The 14,610-nt window shown below is 35.3% G+C and overlaps 3 protein-coding genes across 3 annotated transcripts in view; all 3 read right to left on the bottom strand.

Annotated features, from left to right (window-relative positions):
* Window positions 1-14,610, bottom strand: part of LOC100266976 (putative disease resistance RPP13-like protein 1) — a 135,757-nt gene that overhangs the window by 39,988 nt on the left and 81,159 nt on the right. The gene's annotated exons all lie outside the window — the stretch shown is intronic.
* LOC132254961 (putative disease resistance RPP13-like protein 1) lies at window positions 126-2,509 on the bottom strand. The gene is made up of 2 exons (XM_059742132.1): window positions 1,723-2,509; window positions 126-1,484 (listed from the first exon to the last, which is right to left on the bottom strand). Exons 1-2 carry the CDS (start codon window positions 2,360-2,362, stop codon window positions 1,384-1,386), a joined length of 741 nt encoding a protein of 246 aa, XP_059598115.1. The 5' UTR covers window positions 2,363-2,509; the 3' UTR covers window positions 126-1,383.
* On the bottom strand, window positions 4,197-8,548 carry LOC100254936 (disease resistance protein RGA2). The gene is made up of 6 exons (XM_019224092.2): window positions 7,468-8,548; window positions 5,943-6,028; window positions 5,111-5,739; window positions 4,750-4,809; window positions 4,367-4,451; window positions 4,197-4,238 (listed from the first exon to the last, which is right to left on the bottom strand). Exons 1-6 carry the CDS (start codon window positions 8,546-8,548, stop codon window positions 4,197-4,199), a joined length of 1,983 nt encoding a protein of 660 aa, XP_019079637.2.

Below are 14,610 nucleotides of genomic sequence, written 5' to 3'. Positions count from 1 at the left end.
TTTAAGATGTTGGTCGAAAAAAAAGCAGGCAAACCTATTAAGATTTTCCGCAGTGATCGTGGTGGAGAATACACCTCACAAGAATTTGTAAATTTTTGCGAGAACCATGGTATTCAAAAACTGACTAAATATTAATCGTCTATCTTATTCAACAAAAAGAACTGCCTTTATATAGGCTTATATATAACAAATAAAAGCAAGAAAATAGGCACTACATATCGTGCCAAAACTAACACCTACAGATTAGGAAAATAAAAAACTAACTTGTTGAACACAACAAGTTCCCAAAAGACTAGGACAAAAGCTAGCAAACAACTTTTTCTCAACAAACTCTCCCTTAAACAAAATACGCAGAATTCTCCCTCAAATTGAATATTCTAGAGTGGAAACTCCAAGTAACTTCCTCAGCTCCAAGAAGACAGCCAATTTAAGGGGTTTAGTAAAAATATCAGCAACTTGGTTTTCACTTCTGCAGTAGACAAGATCAATAACTCCATCATTGCTGAGATCTCTTAAAAAATAATACTTCACGTCAATATGCTTGCTTCTTCCATGTAGCACGGGATTTTTGGAGAGTTTGATGGTTGAGCTGTTGTCACAAAAAATTGTAGTAGCTCCCACTTGCTTGAGATGGAGCTCTTCAAGAATTTTCCTTAGCCAGATAGCTTGACAAGCACAAACTGTTGCTGCAACAAATTCAGCTTCAGTGGTGGACAGAGTGACAATCGGTTGCTTCTTAGATGACCACGAAACAGCTCCTGTGCCCAGCATAAAAACATAACCCGAAGTGCTCCTCCTATTATCTTGATCTCCTGCATAATCGCTGTCAGTAAACCCAATCAAATCTGACCTTTTACCCTTCTTGTAAAACAACCCAAAATCTTTAGTTCCTTGCAAGTAACGACAGATTTTCTTGGCAGCTAAAAAATGCAACTCTGTTGGATTCTCCATATATCTGCTAATTAGACTCACTGAGTGCATTATGTCTGGTCTTGTTGCAGTTAAATACATCAAACTACCCACAATTTGCTTATAGATTATGCTGTCCACCTTTTTTCCTCCGTGATCTTTGTTTAGCTTCAAGCTCGTGTGTGAGATAGAGTCGTACAACAGCAACTTCATTTTTATTTCACCTAGTCTCTTGTTTTTGCAGCAGCAGTAGAAGAGAACAATGACCTCTGAAACTTTTGTGCAGCCAGCCATTCCACGTTTTGATGGTCATTATGATCATTGGAACATGTTAATGGAGAACTTTCTAAGATCTAAGGAGTATTGGCATGTCGTCTTTGAAGGAATTACGGAACCAACAGATAGTGCGACAATGACACAAGCACAAAGAACGGAGCTAGACGGGCAGCGGTTGAAAGATCTCAAGGCAAAGAATTATCTTTTCCAAGCAATTGATCGCTCAATCTTGGAAACCATTCTTTGTAAAGACACTTCAAAACATATTTGGGATTCCATGAAGAAGAAGTACCAAGGTTCTGCAGTAAAAGGAGAACTGACTAAATATTAATCGTCTATCTTATTTAACAAAAAGAACTGCCTTTACATAGGCTTATATATAACAAATAAAAGCAAGAAAATAGGCACAACATATCGTGCCAAAACTAACACCTACAGACTAGGAAAATAAAAAACTAACTTGTTGAACACAACAAGTTCCCAAAAGACTAGGACAAAAGCTAGCAAACAACTTTTTCTCAACAGTTTTGCCTATACCTCCCATGCCGACGATAGGGATCACGCAAACTTCATCATCACTTGGATCATCCTTGAGCAGCATGGCAAGTATGGCAGCCTTTTCTGTTTCCCTGCCGTAAATACAAGATTCAATCACCAAAGAAGTGGATGGCAGTCTCCGTAGTCTCTTTCTACCAGACCAACCAGCAAAAACATCTCTTAAATCCAGGTGCTTTTTTTGGGCTGAAATATCTTGCAATCTGGCAGTGATCTCCTCTATCTTGGAACCCATACTTAAATTGGACCAAGCAGCACTCAAAGTGAGACTAGTAGACAGAGAAGAGAAAATGCTCCGAACAGTACCAGTGGGCGGTTGGGGTTGAGCCACGATCAAGTTGCGTCGCAAAGCTTGGCTGACGGATTCGTCCAAGATGTCCTCTACATCATAAGCCAAGTCTCTGAGGTCGTGTAGCCACATCTTCACCAGGGGGTTTGTCATCTGCTTGTCCTCCGCGTCATGGAGCACTGCGTAGATCTTCATCAATATTTTCTTCCACTCGTTCAGTTCAGAATCCACTTGCTCTTCACGTGCGTACTTCCACAGCTCCGGCGAGGCGACCATGTCGACCAACTTCTGAATGAACCCAGACAAAACGGCTTCTCCAACAAAACCGGCCATGTATTTTTTTCTTTTCTTGTAGGTAACAAGGGATTGATAAAGGGAACTCTCTGCAACAGATCTTTAAGAATATTAGATATTCTTCAGAAGAAAAGTTTGTAGCTAAAAAAGTATTAGGGAAAGTCTCTGCAACTCTTGAGAAGAAAAAGTATTTGGGAACACGGCATTGAATTCCATGGAAGTGAGGGTCCATATTTTCACTTCATGCCAAAACTTCTTCACATGTCATGGTTTCCTCACGAGCCATGGTCCTCTTTTGTACTATGGCCCCCTCATGCACTAGACTATTCAAACACTTCGTAATTTCCACCATTCAAGATCCAATAATTAATTAGGAAAGACCACATTTATTATAGATAATGAAATATATGCTTTGTATATCACATTCTTATTAGATAACTATCGACTCCACCTTTAACCAAAATTTCTTCTACAATTTTCTTACATGTTCCATTCTTCTTGGCTTTAGTAAGATCACACAAAGAAGTACATGAGGTTTAATGTGATTCGACTAGTTAGTATGTATAGAATATTTGTTACATTGATATGATATTGTAATATTAGATTTCTTTATACAATAAGGAATGTTATTGGAAATATCTTTACAAATTTTTTAGATATTAAAGCAACAAATTTACATGATGAATTGAAGATGAGTTTATAAAAACTATATATGATAGATAGAAATACGAAAAAAAGCGAGAGACACCGAGTAGATAAGGAGTAGGGAAATATGATATTTTTTGTCCTTTATAATATATTTTTTTATTTTATGATATAGTGAAATTATTTTCTCTCATCCATGGATATAAAAATAGTTAGTTAAATCAAGTTAAACCCCATATACCTTTTTGTGAAAAAATTATCTTTATATTCTTATATTAATATGTTGGCAATAAATCTTTGTCTATGTTAGAGCTTTTTTTGATATAACATGTGATATCAAAGTTTTTTCCGACACATACAACAAGTGGTATTGGAACTAGGTAATGGGTTTAAGTTATAGAAGTAGAATGTTAAAGAAAGAATTGTTAGGTATGTGATATCATGACTCATTGAGAAAATGATAGCTAAAATGAATGATCCAGGATAGGTATGTAAGGCAAACCCAAAGTCCACAAGACAGGTGTTTTATGGGTAAGGATGAAAATATAAAAAATATAAATTTTATAAATATACATTTATTATTAAATTACATTATAAATTATTTTACAATATTATTATGATAATATGTCTAATTTTAAAATATATTTAATATTAAAATTATAATCCATTTTAATTTAAATGTATTCAATAATATCAAATAAATAATAATATATGTATAATTTTTTTAATATTTATATTTATTATATTTAATAAATATATAGATTATATAAAAAAGACAAAATTATGTTTTTATATTTTTGGTAATAAATTAAATCAAATATAAAAATAAAATAATTATAATTTATTTATTTAATAATATAAAAATTGAAAAATCAGTGAAATATTAATAAAATATCCAAAAATATCGATGAAGTATCAGTTAAAACACGAAAAAATCGAAAAATTGATAAAATATCAAAAAATATCGATTGATGGATATATCTTTTTGAATTTTGTATCACAGATATTGGAGATATTGTGGATATATCGGCATATATTTGGGTATTTTAATCCTTGGTTATGGGATCTTCAATCTCCATTGTGATTGTTAAGTCACGTTATAAGCCTCAGTATAAGTAAAAGAGTCTTAGGATAGATGTGTTGTGGGATAGTCAAGTCCCATCATGAGCCTTCAAATCGTTAAGCCTTGGAATAAGTGTTAATTAAGGGGTGGTTATGGCATTTGTGCCTAATCAAATTGCTGTGTCAAAGCAGAAGAGAAGGCAGCTGCCTCTGCAACAAGAGCTTGAGGAGTATAATAGAACAAGTCATAAACACTACAGTGCACCAACCTTTACTTGAAGTTGGAAAATAAATAAATCAATAGAAGTATATGATATGTAACTGAGAATAGCATACATATTCATGCTTGTGTACAATAGCAGAAACCAGACGAATAAGTCCTAATAAGCACTGAACACGTTCATCATTCTTTTCTTCATACCTGAAATAAGAAATTCAGAAAAGGAACCATCAACTTACAAAATGGAGGAACCCATATCGGAGATTCTCAGAAGGAAAAACAAGATAGATAATCATCTAACATTGAGGTAAAAAACATACCATCACCATGTGAATTTGCTGCTTAATGTTCGGAAATTTTGGATTTCATATGTTCTTTGCTTCTTTGTTTCTTTCCTTCCTGTATGTAGACAGAAATTTCCATTCTTTATTTAGAAATGAACTCAGAATTTTGCCAATGAAAATGGGAGATGCATACTGGGAATAGGCAGTAGGCATACCTTGTTGGAGGGAAAAACACAGCGCAAACGACAAATGACTCATCAATCGGCTTCCTTGATCTGAAACAAAGAAGAACAAAACAGCTTAAGCAGGGCATGAGATTTTGCACCCAGTTTTAGCGATAAGCCAGTGATGCTGTCAAAAGCCACCTCCTATCCAAGCCTTCAATAAACACATGGAAAATCATATTAACAAGATAATCTGAAACTGGGATTGAGTTGCAAATAGGCATACCTGACTGAGTTTTTTTTCCTCTTTTGTGTACAGGACAGAGAATTCATCTTGGGATGCTGTTAGCATTCCCTTATTTCAAGTCTTGATAGCGTTGCAGGCAGCCCAATGGACCGGAGCTTAGGGCACCTGTAGATGGATATCCTTTCAAGAGAAGAGAGGTTTTTGAGAGCCAGACAGGCCAGGGAATCCAGCTTACTGATAAAAAGTTTGCTCAGAGTTGTAGGAAGAAGACAGTCATCATCTGAAAGAGATGCCAGACTTGGACATACACCGGAAATGTACAGTGATGAAAGAGAAGTGAGCCTGTGGAGGCCCCATTCAGATAATGGCACCTTCAGAGTCACACAATCTCTGATTGAGAGCGAGGTAAGGTTGGGAGCCAAACCGCATTCTGGAAATGACTCCAAGCCCTGACAATTCCTGATATTCAGTCCTTGAAGAGATGAAAGGTTCTGCATTTGATGAGACAGGGACTTCAGGTTCTCACAGTTGTTAATATAAAGGTCTCTGAGATTGGGAGTGGGCAAGCCCCTTTCTGGAAAGGACACAAGACCTTGACAACCATATATATAGAGATACGTGAGGCTGTGGAGGAAACCTGGAAGGATTTTCATGTTTGGATAATTGGAAATGGACAACTGTTCAAGTGCAGTATTGCTGTGCAACATCTGCTCTGAAATTGGTTGAAATTGCCCGCAGTCCCATATCTCAAGCCGCTTGAGGGTGGAGGGATGAACATTTTCTGATCTCCAAGACTTCAAGACAACAAGAGTTGGTGCTAACAATAGAATTGTGGTGCATCATTCCCTCTGGCAGAGTCTGTAGATTTGCACAATCCTTGATCTTCAGTTGCTTAAGTGAGTGAGGCAGCTCACCTTCTGGAAAGCTAATGAGGCATGGGCAGTGTTCAATCTCCAAATATTCAAGGAAACCTGAGTTGTAATTGTGAGGTAGTAACTTCAGAGTCTTGCATTTCTGCAGCACGAGACTTCTCAGCATCGATGGCAAGCCCATCTCTGGAAATGACTCCAGTTTGGGGCAACTCTGTAATGACAACTCTTCAAGACATGTGAGACTTTGCAGACCATTAGGCAGCCTCTGCAGGTTAGCACAGTTTTCTATTTTCAAATGTTTGAGATTGCATGGCAGCCTTTGCTCCTCCAAGGATACAAGTCCATGGCACTGCCAGATATCTATACTTTCAAGACCCCGGAGGCATTCTAATCCAAATCTGTTCTCCCACAAAGACGTCATCTCCCCACATCCTCTTATCACCAGTTTTTAAAGGGCTGCTAACAACTGGGTAAATCCTTCCCTTAGACAAGTTAATCTGGAAATTCTCTGAATGTTTAGTGTAGTGAGGGAGCTCAGATCAACCCCGTTTCTCAACACAACCTCATTACATTCTATAACGTTTAAGCTACAAACATATGCAAGTCTTGGAAGTGCAGCCTTCAACTTTGGACATTCAAAAATTTCGAGCTCTGTCAGGGAAGGTAGGCAATTGGGCAAGCTTCCAGTCAGTTTGGGACATTCCCTTATTCTAAGCTCTCGAAGGCAACAAAATAATCCTTCACATTCCTCAACCATATCAGAAAAACACCAGTCTTCCCATTCTGGCATATCCTCAAACCTTAGAGACTCCAAGCATGGAAAAGGCTGGAAAAGAGAGACCTCCCCAAAAAATTCATCACCTATGGTTTTAACTTTACACATTCCTTGAATGTGCAAGGCTTTGAGTAGAGATAGTCGTCCAAGACACGGTAGCGATGTGCATTTTCCACAATTTTTAAGGGTCAGGGACTCCATTTTTGAGAATGAAGGATTCCCTATCCAGCTTGGGAATTTTGGTCCTCCATAGAACTCAACTGTGAGATTTTTCAGATTTCTTTGAGGTTGCAGCAACTCGAGCACAAGCATTTCATTCAATTCATTTCGTGAATCATCAAAATCACCACTCCATCCCATTGTTAGTTCTTCAATGTGGCACTTATTCTTTAAACAAGCATCCACTGCATCTCGAGTATTTCTCGCATTATGCAATCCTTGAATGGAAAGTTCTCCTTGAAGATCCAACAAGTGCTTCAATTCTTGTATGCTCGACCCATTACCTTTCCCCACAATAAACTTAGACAATGTTTGCAAATTTGTCAGGCTGCCCATTCGTGGGGGCATCTCTTGTAATTGACTTGTCCCAGCAATATCAAGATGTCGAAGGTTGATTAAATTTCCCATCCCCACAGGCATCTCAGTGAGACTCCAACAATCTCGTAATATTAAGGTTTGTAAATTATACAGATGACCTACTGAATTAGGTAACCTTTTAATTGAAGAGCGACATAGATTGAGATATCGTAGATGACTCAAATTATCAATTGAACTCGGTAGCTCACTCATCTTATAGCCACTTAAAGATAGTACCCGTAAGCATTTCATTTCCATTAAGAGGTCATGTGTCACCTTCGTAGTTATGAATGACAAACTTTTCATAAATGATACACTGATGGGTAAAGCTAGAAAAGTTCGAAGATACTTCCCTTTATCGACAACTTCAAATTTTTTGAAGATCTCATTGGCCTGACGAATGAATGACAAATGGCGAGCCTTTTGAAAAATATTTTCATTATTCTCCAACTTATCCTCCAAATTGAAACATACATTTCCGGCAATAGATTGAGCCAAATCATGGATGAGATCATGCATCATGAATCGCGGCATTATGTCACTTGATTGTTGAAAGAATGACCTTGATAACAACTCTGAGAAGTATTTGGAACCTAAGTCCTCCATTCGCTTCTTCCCTTTTGTTTGCTGCAGAAATCCTTCTCCCATCCATAAAAGGATTAATTCATCCTTTTTGAATTCATATCCCTTGGGAAAAATAGCGCAGTAAGCAAAGCACTGCTTCAGATGAGATGGGAGGTGATGATAGCTCAATTTGAGAGCTGGAAGAACACCACTTTTCTCTTCTGGTAGATCCCATATCTTACTCTTCAATATATCGTCCCATGCCTCATGGTTTAGTTCATTTCGCAAGATGCCTCCCAGGGCCTTTGCGACCAAAGGCAAGCCCCTGCATCTGTTCACCATTTCCTCTCCAATTATTTTCACGTGCGGATGAGCTTCAAAGTTCCTTGCTCCCAATGCATGCGCAAACACAGCCCGACAATCATCATTTGACAGCTCCTGCAGGGGGTAAGGCGAAACCTTTCTGGTAAGTGACGCGACACCCATGCGAGTAGTGATGATAACCTTACTGCCGGGTCCCCCTGCTCGTAAAGGGGTGCACAACCTATCCCATTTGTCATAGTTCTCGTTCCAGACATCATCTAGAACAAGCAGAAACTTCTTTCCAGACAATTTCTCTTTCAGCTTGACTTGAAGCAAGTTTAGATCATTGATCTCACGGGCATAAGAAGCAATTGACTGTAGAAGCGTTTTTGCTATCCTCAAAACATCAAAATCATCAGAAACACAAACCCAAGCCCTCAGATCAAAATGATTCTTCACTCTGTCGTCGTGGTAGGCAAGCTGGGCAAGGGTAGTTTTGCCGACACCTCCCATGCCGACTATAGGAATCACGCAGACTTCATTATCATGAACCAATTCATCCCTCAGCAACACTTCAAGTATCGCCTCTTTATCAGTTTCCCTGCCATAAACACGAGACTCAACCACCAGACAAGTTGTTTCAGGGACTCTTTTTCTCTTCCTGTTGGACCTCCCTTCAACATTCTCTCTCAAATCCAGGTCACCCTTTTGGGTAGAAATCTCATGTAATCTTGCAGTGATCTCCTCTATCTTAGACCCCATATTGAGATTATACACCAAAGCATTTGGATTGAAACGAGAAGACAAGGAGGAGATGAGGCTGCGTACCGTACTAGTACTTGGCTGAGGATCATCTGTGATCAGCTTGCGCCGTAAAGCTTCGGTGGCGAAGTCGTCCAAGATGTCTTCAACATCATAGGCCAAGTCTCTGAGCTCGGCTAACCATATCTGCACGAACCGATTAGTCATCTGCTTCTCCTCAGCATCATGAAGCACTGCATGGATTTTCAGCAGTATTCCCTCCCACTTCTTGAGCTCGGCGTGGACTTGTTCTTCGCGGGCGAACTTCCGGAGGTCGGGGCAGGCCAACATGTCCACCAGCTTCTGAATGGAAGCAGATAGAAAAGCCTCTCCAACAAAAGCCATGGTTAGTTACTTTGCAGAAATCAGTCCCAAATCGTACAACAGAACCAGAAGAAATGGTTTATGTTGTGATAACTAATGGTCGTAGAAATTTTCAATATGGTTCCCAGGGATTCTGGAGCGTTCAACGGTGAGGGGCCCCTGAGTTGGAAATTTTCATGGGCTTCTCATTGAAGTAAAACCTCACAAAATGACAACTGTGTTGACTGCTTTGATTACCAGTTTCCATCAGCCTCCTTCAGACGAGACCTCTTCCTCCCTCATGTGTTAGGTATGAACTTTTTCCGCTGGTGCATATGATTCTTCGATTATTATCAAATGGTAATTAAGAAAAATTCTTAACATTTTTATCTAAAATCCAACTTTCAAATAAAAAACTTTGAAATATTAAAAGGGAAAAAAAAAAGCTTCTAATCTTTAAAAAAAAAAAAAAAATGACTTTCAAACACCATGAAGATTAATTTGAATCTTCTAACATAAGTACAACAAACACAAATATAATCTATGGGACAAATATGGGTGAACCATTGAGCTTACAAGCGTGATGACATAATGACAGGATTAAACTTACATTTTATTCATAATATTGGTGTCTATAAGATTTGTTGCGGTCAACTTTCTAGGACAAGGAGTCAAGTCAATGGAAGAAAAGGTCAAGGAGCCAAGTCAATGGAAGAAAATTGTGTTGGAGGATTTCTAATTAAGTGAATGGTTGGGGTCGTTGAATGTATGAAAGAGAATTTGACGTGAGGGTCACGGGGTGAAGAAAACATTGTTCTTCCATTTTTAGAAAAAGTGGCCACATTTGAATTGGGTTTCCGTGTACTGACTTGTACTATTTTTATACTTGTTGAAAAAACATCATCAATAAAGTAATATAAAATATATTTTTTTTTGTTTTATTATTTATATTTTAATCTTATTTATTTGTATCTTTGTACCTAAATTTTATTCGTTTGTACTATTGTTCAACAATTTAGAGTTCTTCATTCATATTGAATGATGTAAATCTTTTATTTGATAGATACCACTATGATACTTTAGAGTTTTCCTTTGATTTAATGGGTTTGAATATAAGAAAATCAGCATCAATTCAATGATAGTTATCGAAGAAAAATTAAACAGTAAAGATGGGCTTTTCACCATATAAACAGTTAAGATGGGCTTTTCACCATATAAACAAATTGACTCCTAAACTATCGGTTGATAGTTTGAAAAATAGAGTTGAGTAAGTAGAAGTACACTTTTATATGATATTTTGTGAATTTTTTAGGTTCTAATTTTAGTGAAAATAAAAAGAATGCTAGTAAATTTAAGAAAAAAAAACCTTTTTATATTTTGATAGTTGAGACTCATCAATAAACTTATGATTTGTGGTTTTTTTATATTGAAGCTACCCTAGTTTTTGTCATGAATAATAATTTGAAATTTTGATAAGTTTGTGGTAAAATTCAATTCAAATATCCCTTTAATGTATGTGTTTAGTTAGAATAGGAATTTGTTTTTATTAAGATTTTTAGTTTAAACTTTTATTTTGGACATTATTTAAATGTTAGATAAAATTAATTATTGTTTGACATTTTTAAGAATTTTTGAAGTTGTTTGGATGATAGCATAGTGGTTGGTATGTTAGTTAATTTTTTCTTTTTTCTTTTTCTTTTTAAAAATTAGAGTTTTGAGGATTATAAGATGTTTTACTATTCTGAACAAAAATTTGGTCATTGATAACCTTAAATTACAAAGTGATTGTTTGAGTCATTTGCACTTTGAGTTTTTAGGCTTTAGGTGTGAAATAACCGTGACACCTTTGGAATGGGTCTTGGGGCATGACATCAACCTCACAAACCACGTGCTAACTTTTCTTCCCTTAATTTCAACTTAACATTTTTTCAGTTTTGGTTTAACTTTTGTAAGTTATCTTTTTCCTCTATAAACAGCCTTTATAACCTTAGAAACTTTTTGCTATAAAAATCATGGAACAAAACAATAATTATTTCACACAATTGTAATTCTCTGTTTTTATAATATTAAAGAACTTTCCAATATCACAAAATCCTATACTACAAAAACACAAATCCCAAATCCCTTAATTATAATACCATAACTCAACTCCTTCCTTCTTGCTCCCCTCTAACTTGATATTAAAAAAAAAAATTAAATAAAAAAGGTGAGGTACAACTCAGCATAAAAGGGTTCAATTAAATAGAAGAGTTTGAAAAACTATAAATTACATGGTTATACTCAAACATGAACAATTATATTAACACCCATCAACAAATACAACATCATATACCTTAATTTCTTGATAAGTTTTCATTTTAAAACCTATAACATTAACAACCGAAAAGTATTTTGCAACTCTCATCTAAGGACATGTGTCCATACCCTTCATTTATCCACCAATGCCTTAAACCTAGAAATTAATATCGGTCTACATATTATGATATTACAATAGTCTTGATAGCCTGCAATTGTTTTAGCCCAAACTAGATGAATGAGAATCTTGCAGACTATAATTTACAAGGGGAGAAATTAAAAACTCAATTTGGTGGGTCTATTCGTAGTACAAGCGTTAAGACAACCAAGATTTATGATACAAGTGTTGGTCTTAAAAGATTTTATAAGCTTGACTTCTCATTACGGGGAATACTTTCAAACCACCCAAGTTTGAAAAGGCCAAACTAGAAGAGACATCTGCTATGGTTGAATTTTGAATGTGATGCCTAAGGACAATAATCAAGAATAATGATCCTATCAAACCAGAGCCGGCAGTATGGCCAGAAGCTGTTGGAATAGCTCTAGGAGAGAAGCTGTTAGATTTTAGGTAAAGTAAGTCTCAAGGGAAAAGATTGTGTTAATCACATAAATTTGTGACAAAGACCTGTGATTTTATGTTGATGGGATTTTTGAACATGGTTCCTATGCATATTTGATGCTTTGAGTCTTATAAGTAAATATTTGAGAAATGATATCAAGTGCTAAATTAATTTGAGGGTCTGTTTGGTAGGGGACATGAAAATTCTTTTATGATTTTTTGAGAATATAAGAAACGAAAATGGTGAAAGCAAGCTGATAACATGCATTCCAATGTACAGCTGCTGAATATAGGTCCATTTTAGAAAATGTATGGAATTTAGGATGACATGTATTTCACTCCTTGGTAACAATCAAGGGGTGGTTATGGCTTTTGGGCCTAATCAAATTGCTGTGTCAAAGCAGAAGAGAAGGCAGCTGGCCCCTCTACAACAACAGCTTGAGGAGTATAATAGAACAAGTCATAAACACTATAGTGACTCAGGATAGCATACATATTCATGTTTGTGTACAATAGCAGAAACCAGAAAAACCTAAAATGAAGATAGATATATGTAAATTTCAAAACCTAAAATATGACTAACATAAGTAACAAATTAATTGCTTATATTTAAATTAAACCTAAAGTATTACAAGTTTTAGCATGATGGTAAGGGGTTCCATTCTTACCAACTAATGACCCTCATGCTCGATATCCAGAAGTTTAGAGATATTAGGGATGATAAAAAATAAAAAAATAAAAAGAAGAAGAAGAAGAAGAAGAAGAAGAAGAAGAAGAAGAAGAAGTTGGGTCAGATGGTCTCGTAGAGATCCAACCGAAATTGAATGAGATGAAGAATGATAATTGAGACCGAGGTCAAGAGAATTGAATAAACCTAAACCGGTATTTGTAGTAGAAAGAAAAAAGGATAAAATTATGAGTATAAAATTAAATTAATTTATATTTTAATAATAATTAATTTAATTAATTGAATGATAAAATTCAAGATAATGGTAATATTATTTTAATGAATATAAGATGATAAATATAATTTATATTTTTATAAATATTATAATTATGAGTAATATATCAATAATAATTATAATTATTTTTATGTATTGAATTTAATAAATAAAGTTACTTAATTTTACAATACATATATTAATAATAATTTTATTATTGAAATATATTATTAGTTTAAATATTATTAAAAATAAGAAAACATGTAGCATAAAAATATTTTTTTCTTTAAAATTAATTTTTTGAAATCATCTCTTTAGAGATAAATTTTGCATATAATTTCTTTTTTAAAATAAAAAGAAATCTTTTCTTGAAGAAATGATTTCTGCTTTGATTTTTTTAAAGAACATTTAAAAATGGTCTCTTTAAAAGATGATTTTTGCCTAAATATATGAATTTTTAGAAATCGTCTTTATAAGAGCCGATTTTTGCTTCGAATCAAATAATATGATAAACTCTTTTTCCTAATCAGCAAAAACTATTAAAGATTCAGAAATATTTTCTTCACTACAATAGTTTACAAATTATTTTTTAAAATTGCGTACACTTATCAAACATATGCTTACAAGATGAAAAGTGAATGTGAGTTGTGAATATGCTTACAAGATGTCACATAATGTGAGGACATGATTGAAGGGGTTACTGCTTCCACTTCTTTTCAGCAACTCCTTCAATCTCAACTTGTTATCACTCGAATAATCCTTTATCCATCCATCCTCAAGTAGATTTCTATAGTTGAGAATGGAAATCCTCCATTCGACTTTGAAAATTATTATTCCATCATAAAATAATAAAAATACAACTGTAAGATTCAAATGAAGATCAAGATAGCCCATTCCATTCCTTTGATTTTCAAGATCTCTATTATCTCATAAACTCCATTCCATCATCCTTTAAATCAGCAGCTTTTCCATATCCAAATATTTTCCTGAGGATTCAGCAACAAATGTTTCAATTTTATAATTCAAGAGCATTAATAAGATTGAGATGTCAAGGTTGACTAGGCTTCCAATCTCTTTCGAGAGCAAGCAATAACTCACATGAAAGTTGCTCTTCCACTCAGAATAAATGTTTTTCAAATGTTCTTGAAATTCTTATTCTTGTTGCACCATTTCTTCCTAATTATTTGAATTTTTCATTGAAACAAAAAGGTGGACTCTTAACACATTTCTTATGTAGCATAGGTGCTATATTGGATTTGAGTTGAATTTTTAGTAAATATATAATTATATGGTCGCTTCTATTATAATGAAAATTTTGTAATATTAGTACTAGTAAATTATAACAGACCCATCGCTGTAAATGCAGTAGTAGCTTTGTGGAAGCATCTGCAATCAGAGTGGCTTGGACAAAATGAAGGAGAAGCACATAGCCAAGTATTTTTTGAACTATTTGATAAGACCCACAACTCCTCTTTAAGGTATTCCAATGACTAGGGAGCCGACGAGGCTCTTCTATCCGGTATGAGGCTTTGGAACTGAGGAGACCAACACTAATAGATGCACCAAAGGCAACCTGCAGATTATGGTTTTGTGGCATTGAGTGGGAGAGAAGAAATAATAGGGAGCAGTTAGAAGCCAATAGATGTAATCGTGTTCAACAAGCTTATAGCACTAAC

The sequence above is a fragment of the Vitis vinifera genome, chromosome 13 (genome assembly GCF_030704535.1).
Source record: "Vitis vinifera cultivar Pinot Noir 40024 chromosome 13, ASM3070453v1".
Classification (NCBI taxonomy): Eukaryota; Viridiplantae; Streptophyta; class Magnoliopsida; order Vitales; family Vitaceae; genus Vitis; species Vitis vinifera.
The sequence above is the reverse complement of the archived record's forward strand: the minus strand, read 5'-3'. Positions and strand labels throughout refer to the sequence as shown.

Bases quoted from the DNA above. Each gene is read 5' to 3' on its own strand.
- LOC100254936 (XM_019224092.2), bottom strand. From the start codon at position 8,548: ATGGGAGGTGTCGGCAAAACTACCCTTGCCCAGCTTGCCTACCACGAC. The intron at 6,029-7,467 runs GTTTGTCATTCA...TTGTCATTACAG, and splicing joins CAGTGTATCATTTATGAAAA to AGTTGCCCCAAACTGGAGTC. The intron at 4,452-4,749 runs GTATGCCTACTG...TTCTTATTTCAG, and splicing joins GTGTTTTTCCCTCCAACAAG to GTATGAAGAAAAGAATGATG.
- LOC132254961 (XM_059742132.1), bottom strand. From the start codon at position 2,362: ATGGCCGGTTTTGTTGGAGAAGCCGTTTTGTCTGGGTTCATTCAGAAG. The intron at 1,485-1,722 runs GTATAGGCAAAA...CTTTTACTGCAG, and splicing joins CCCTATCGTCGGCATGGGAG to AACCTTGGTACTTCTTCTTC.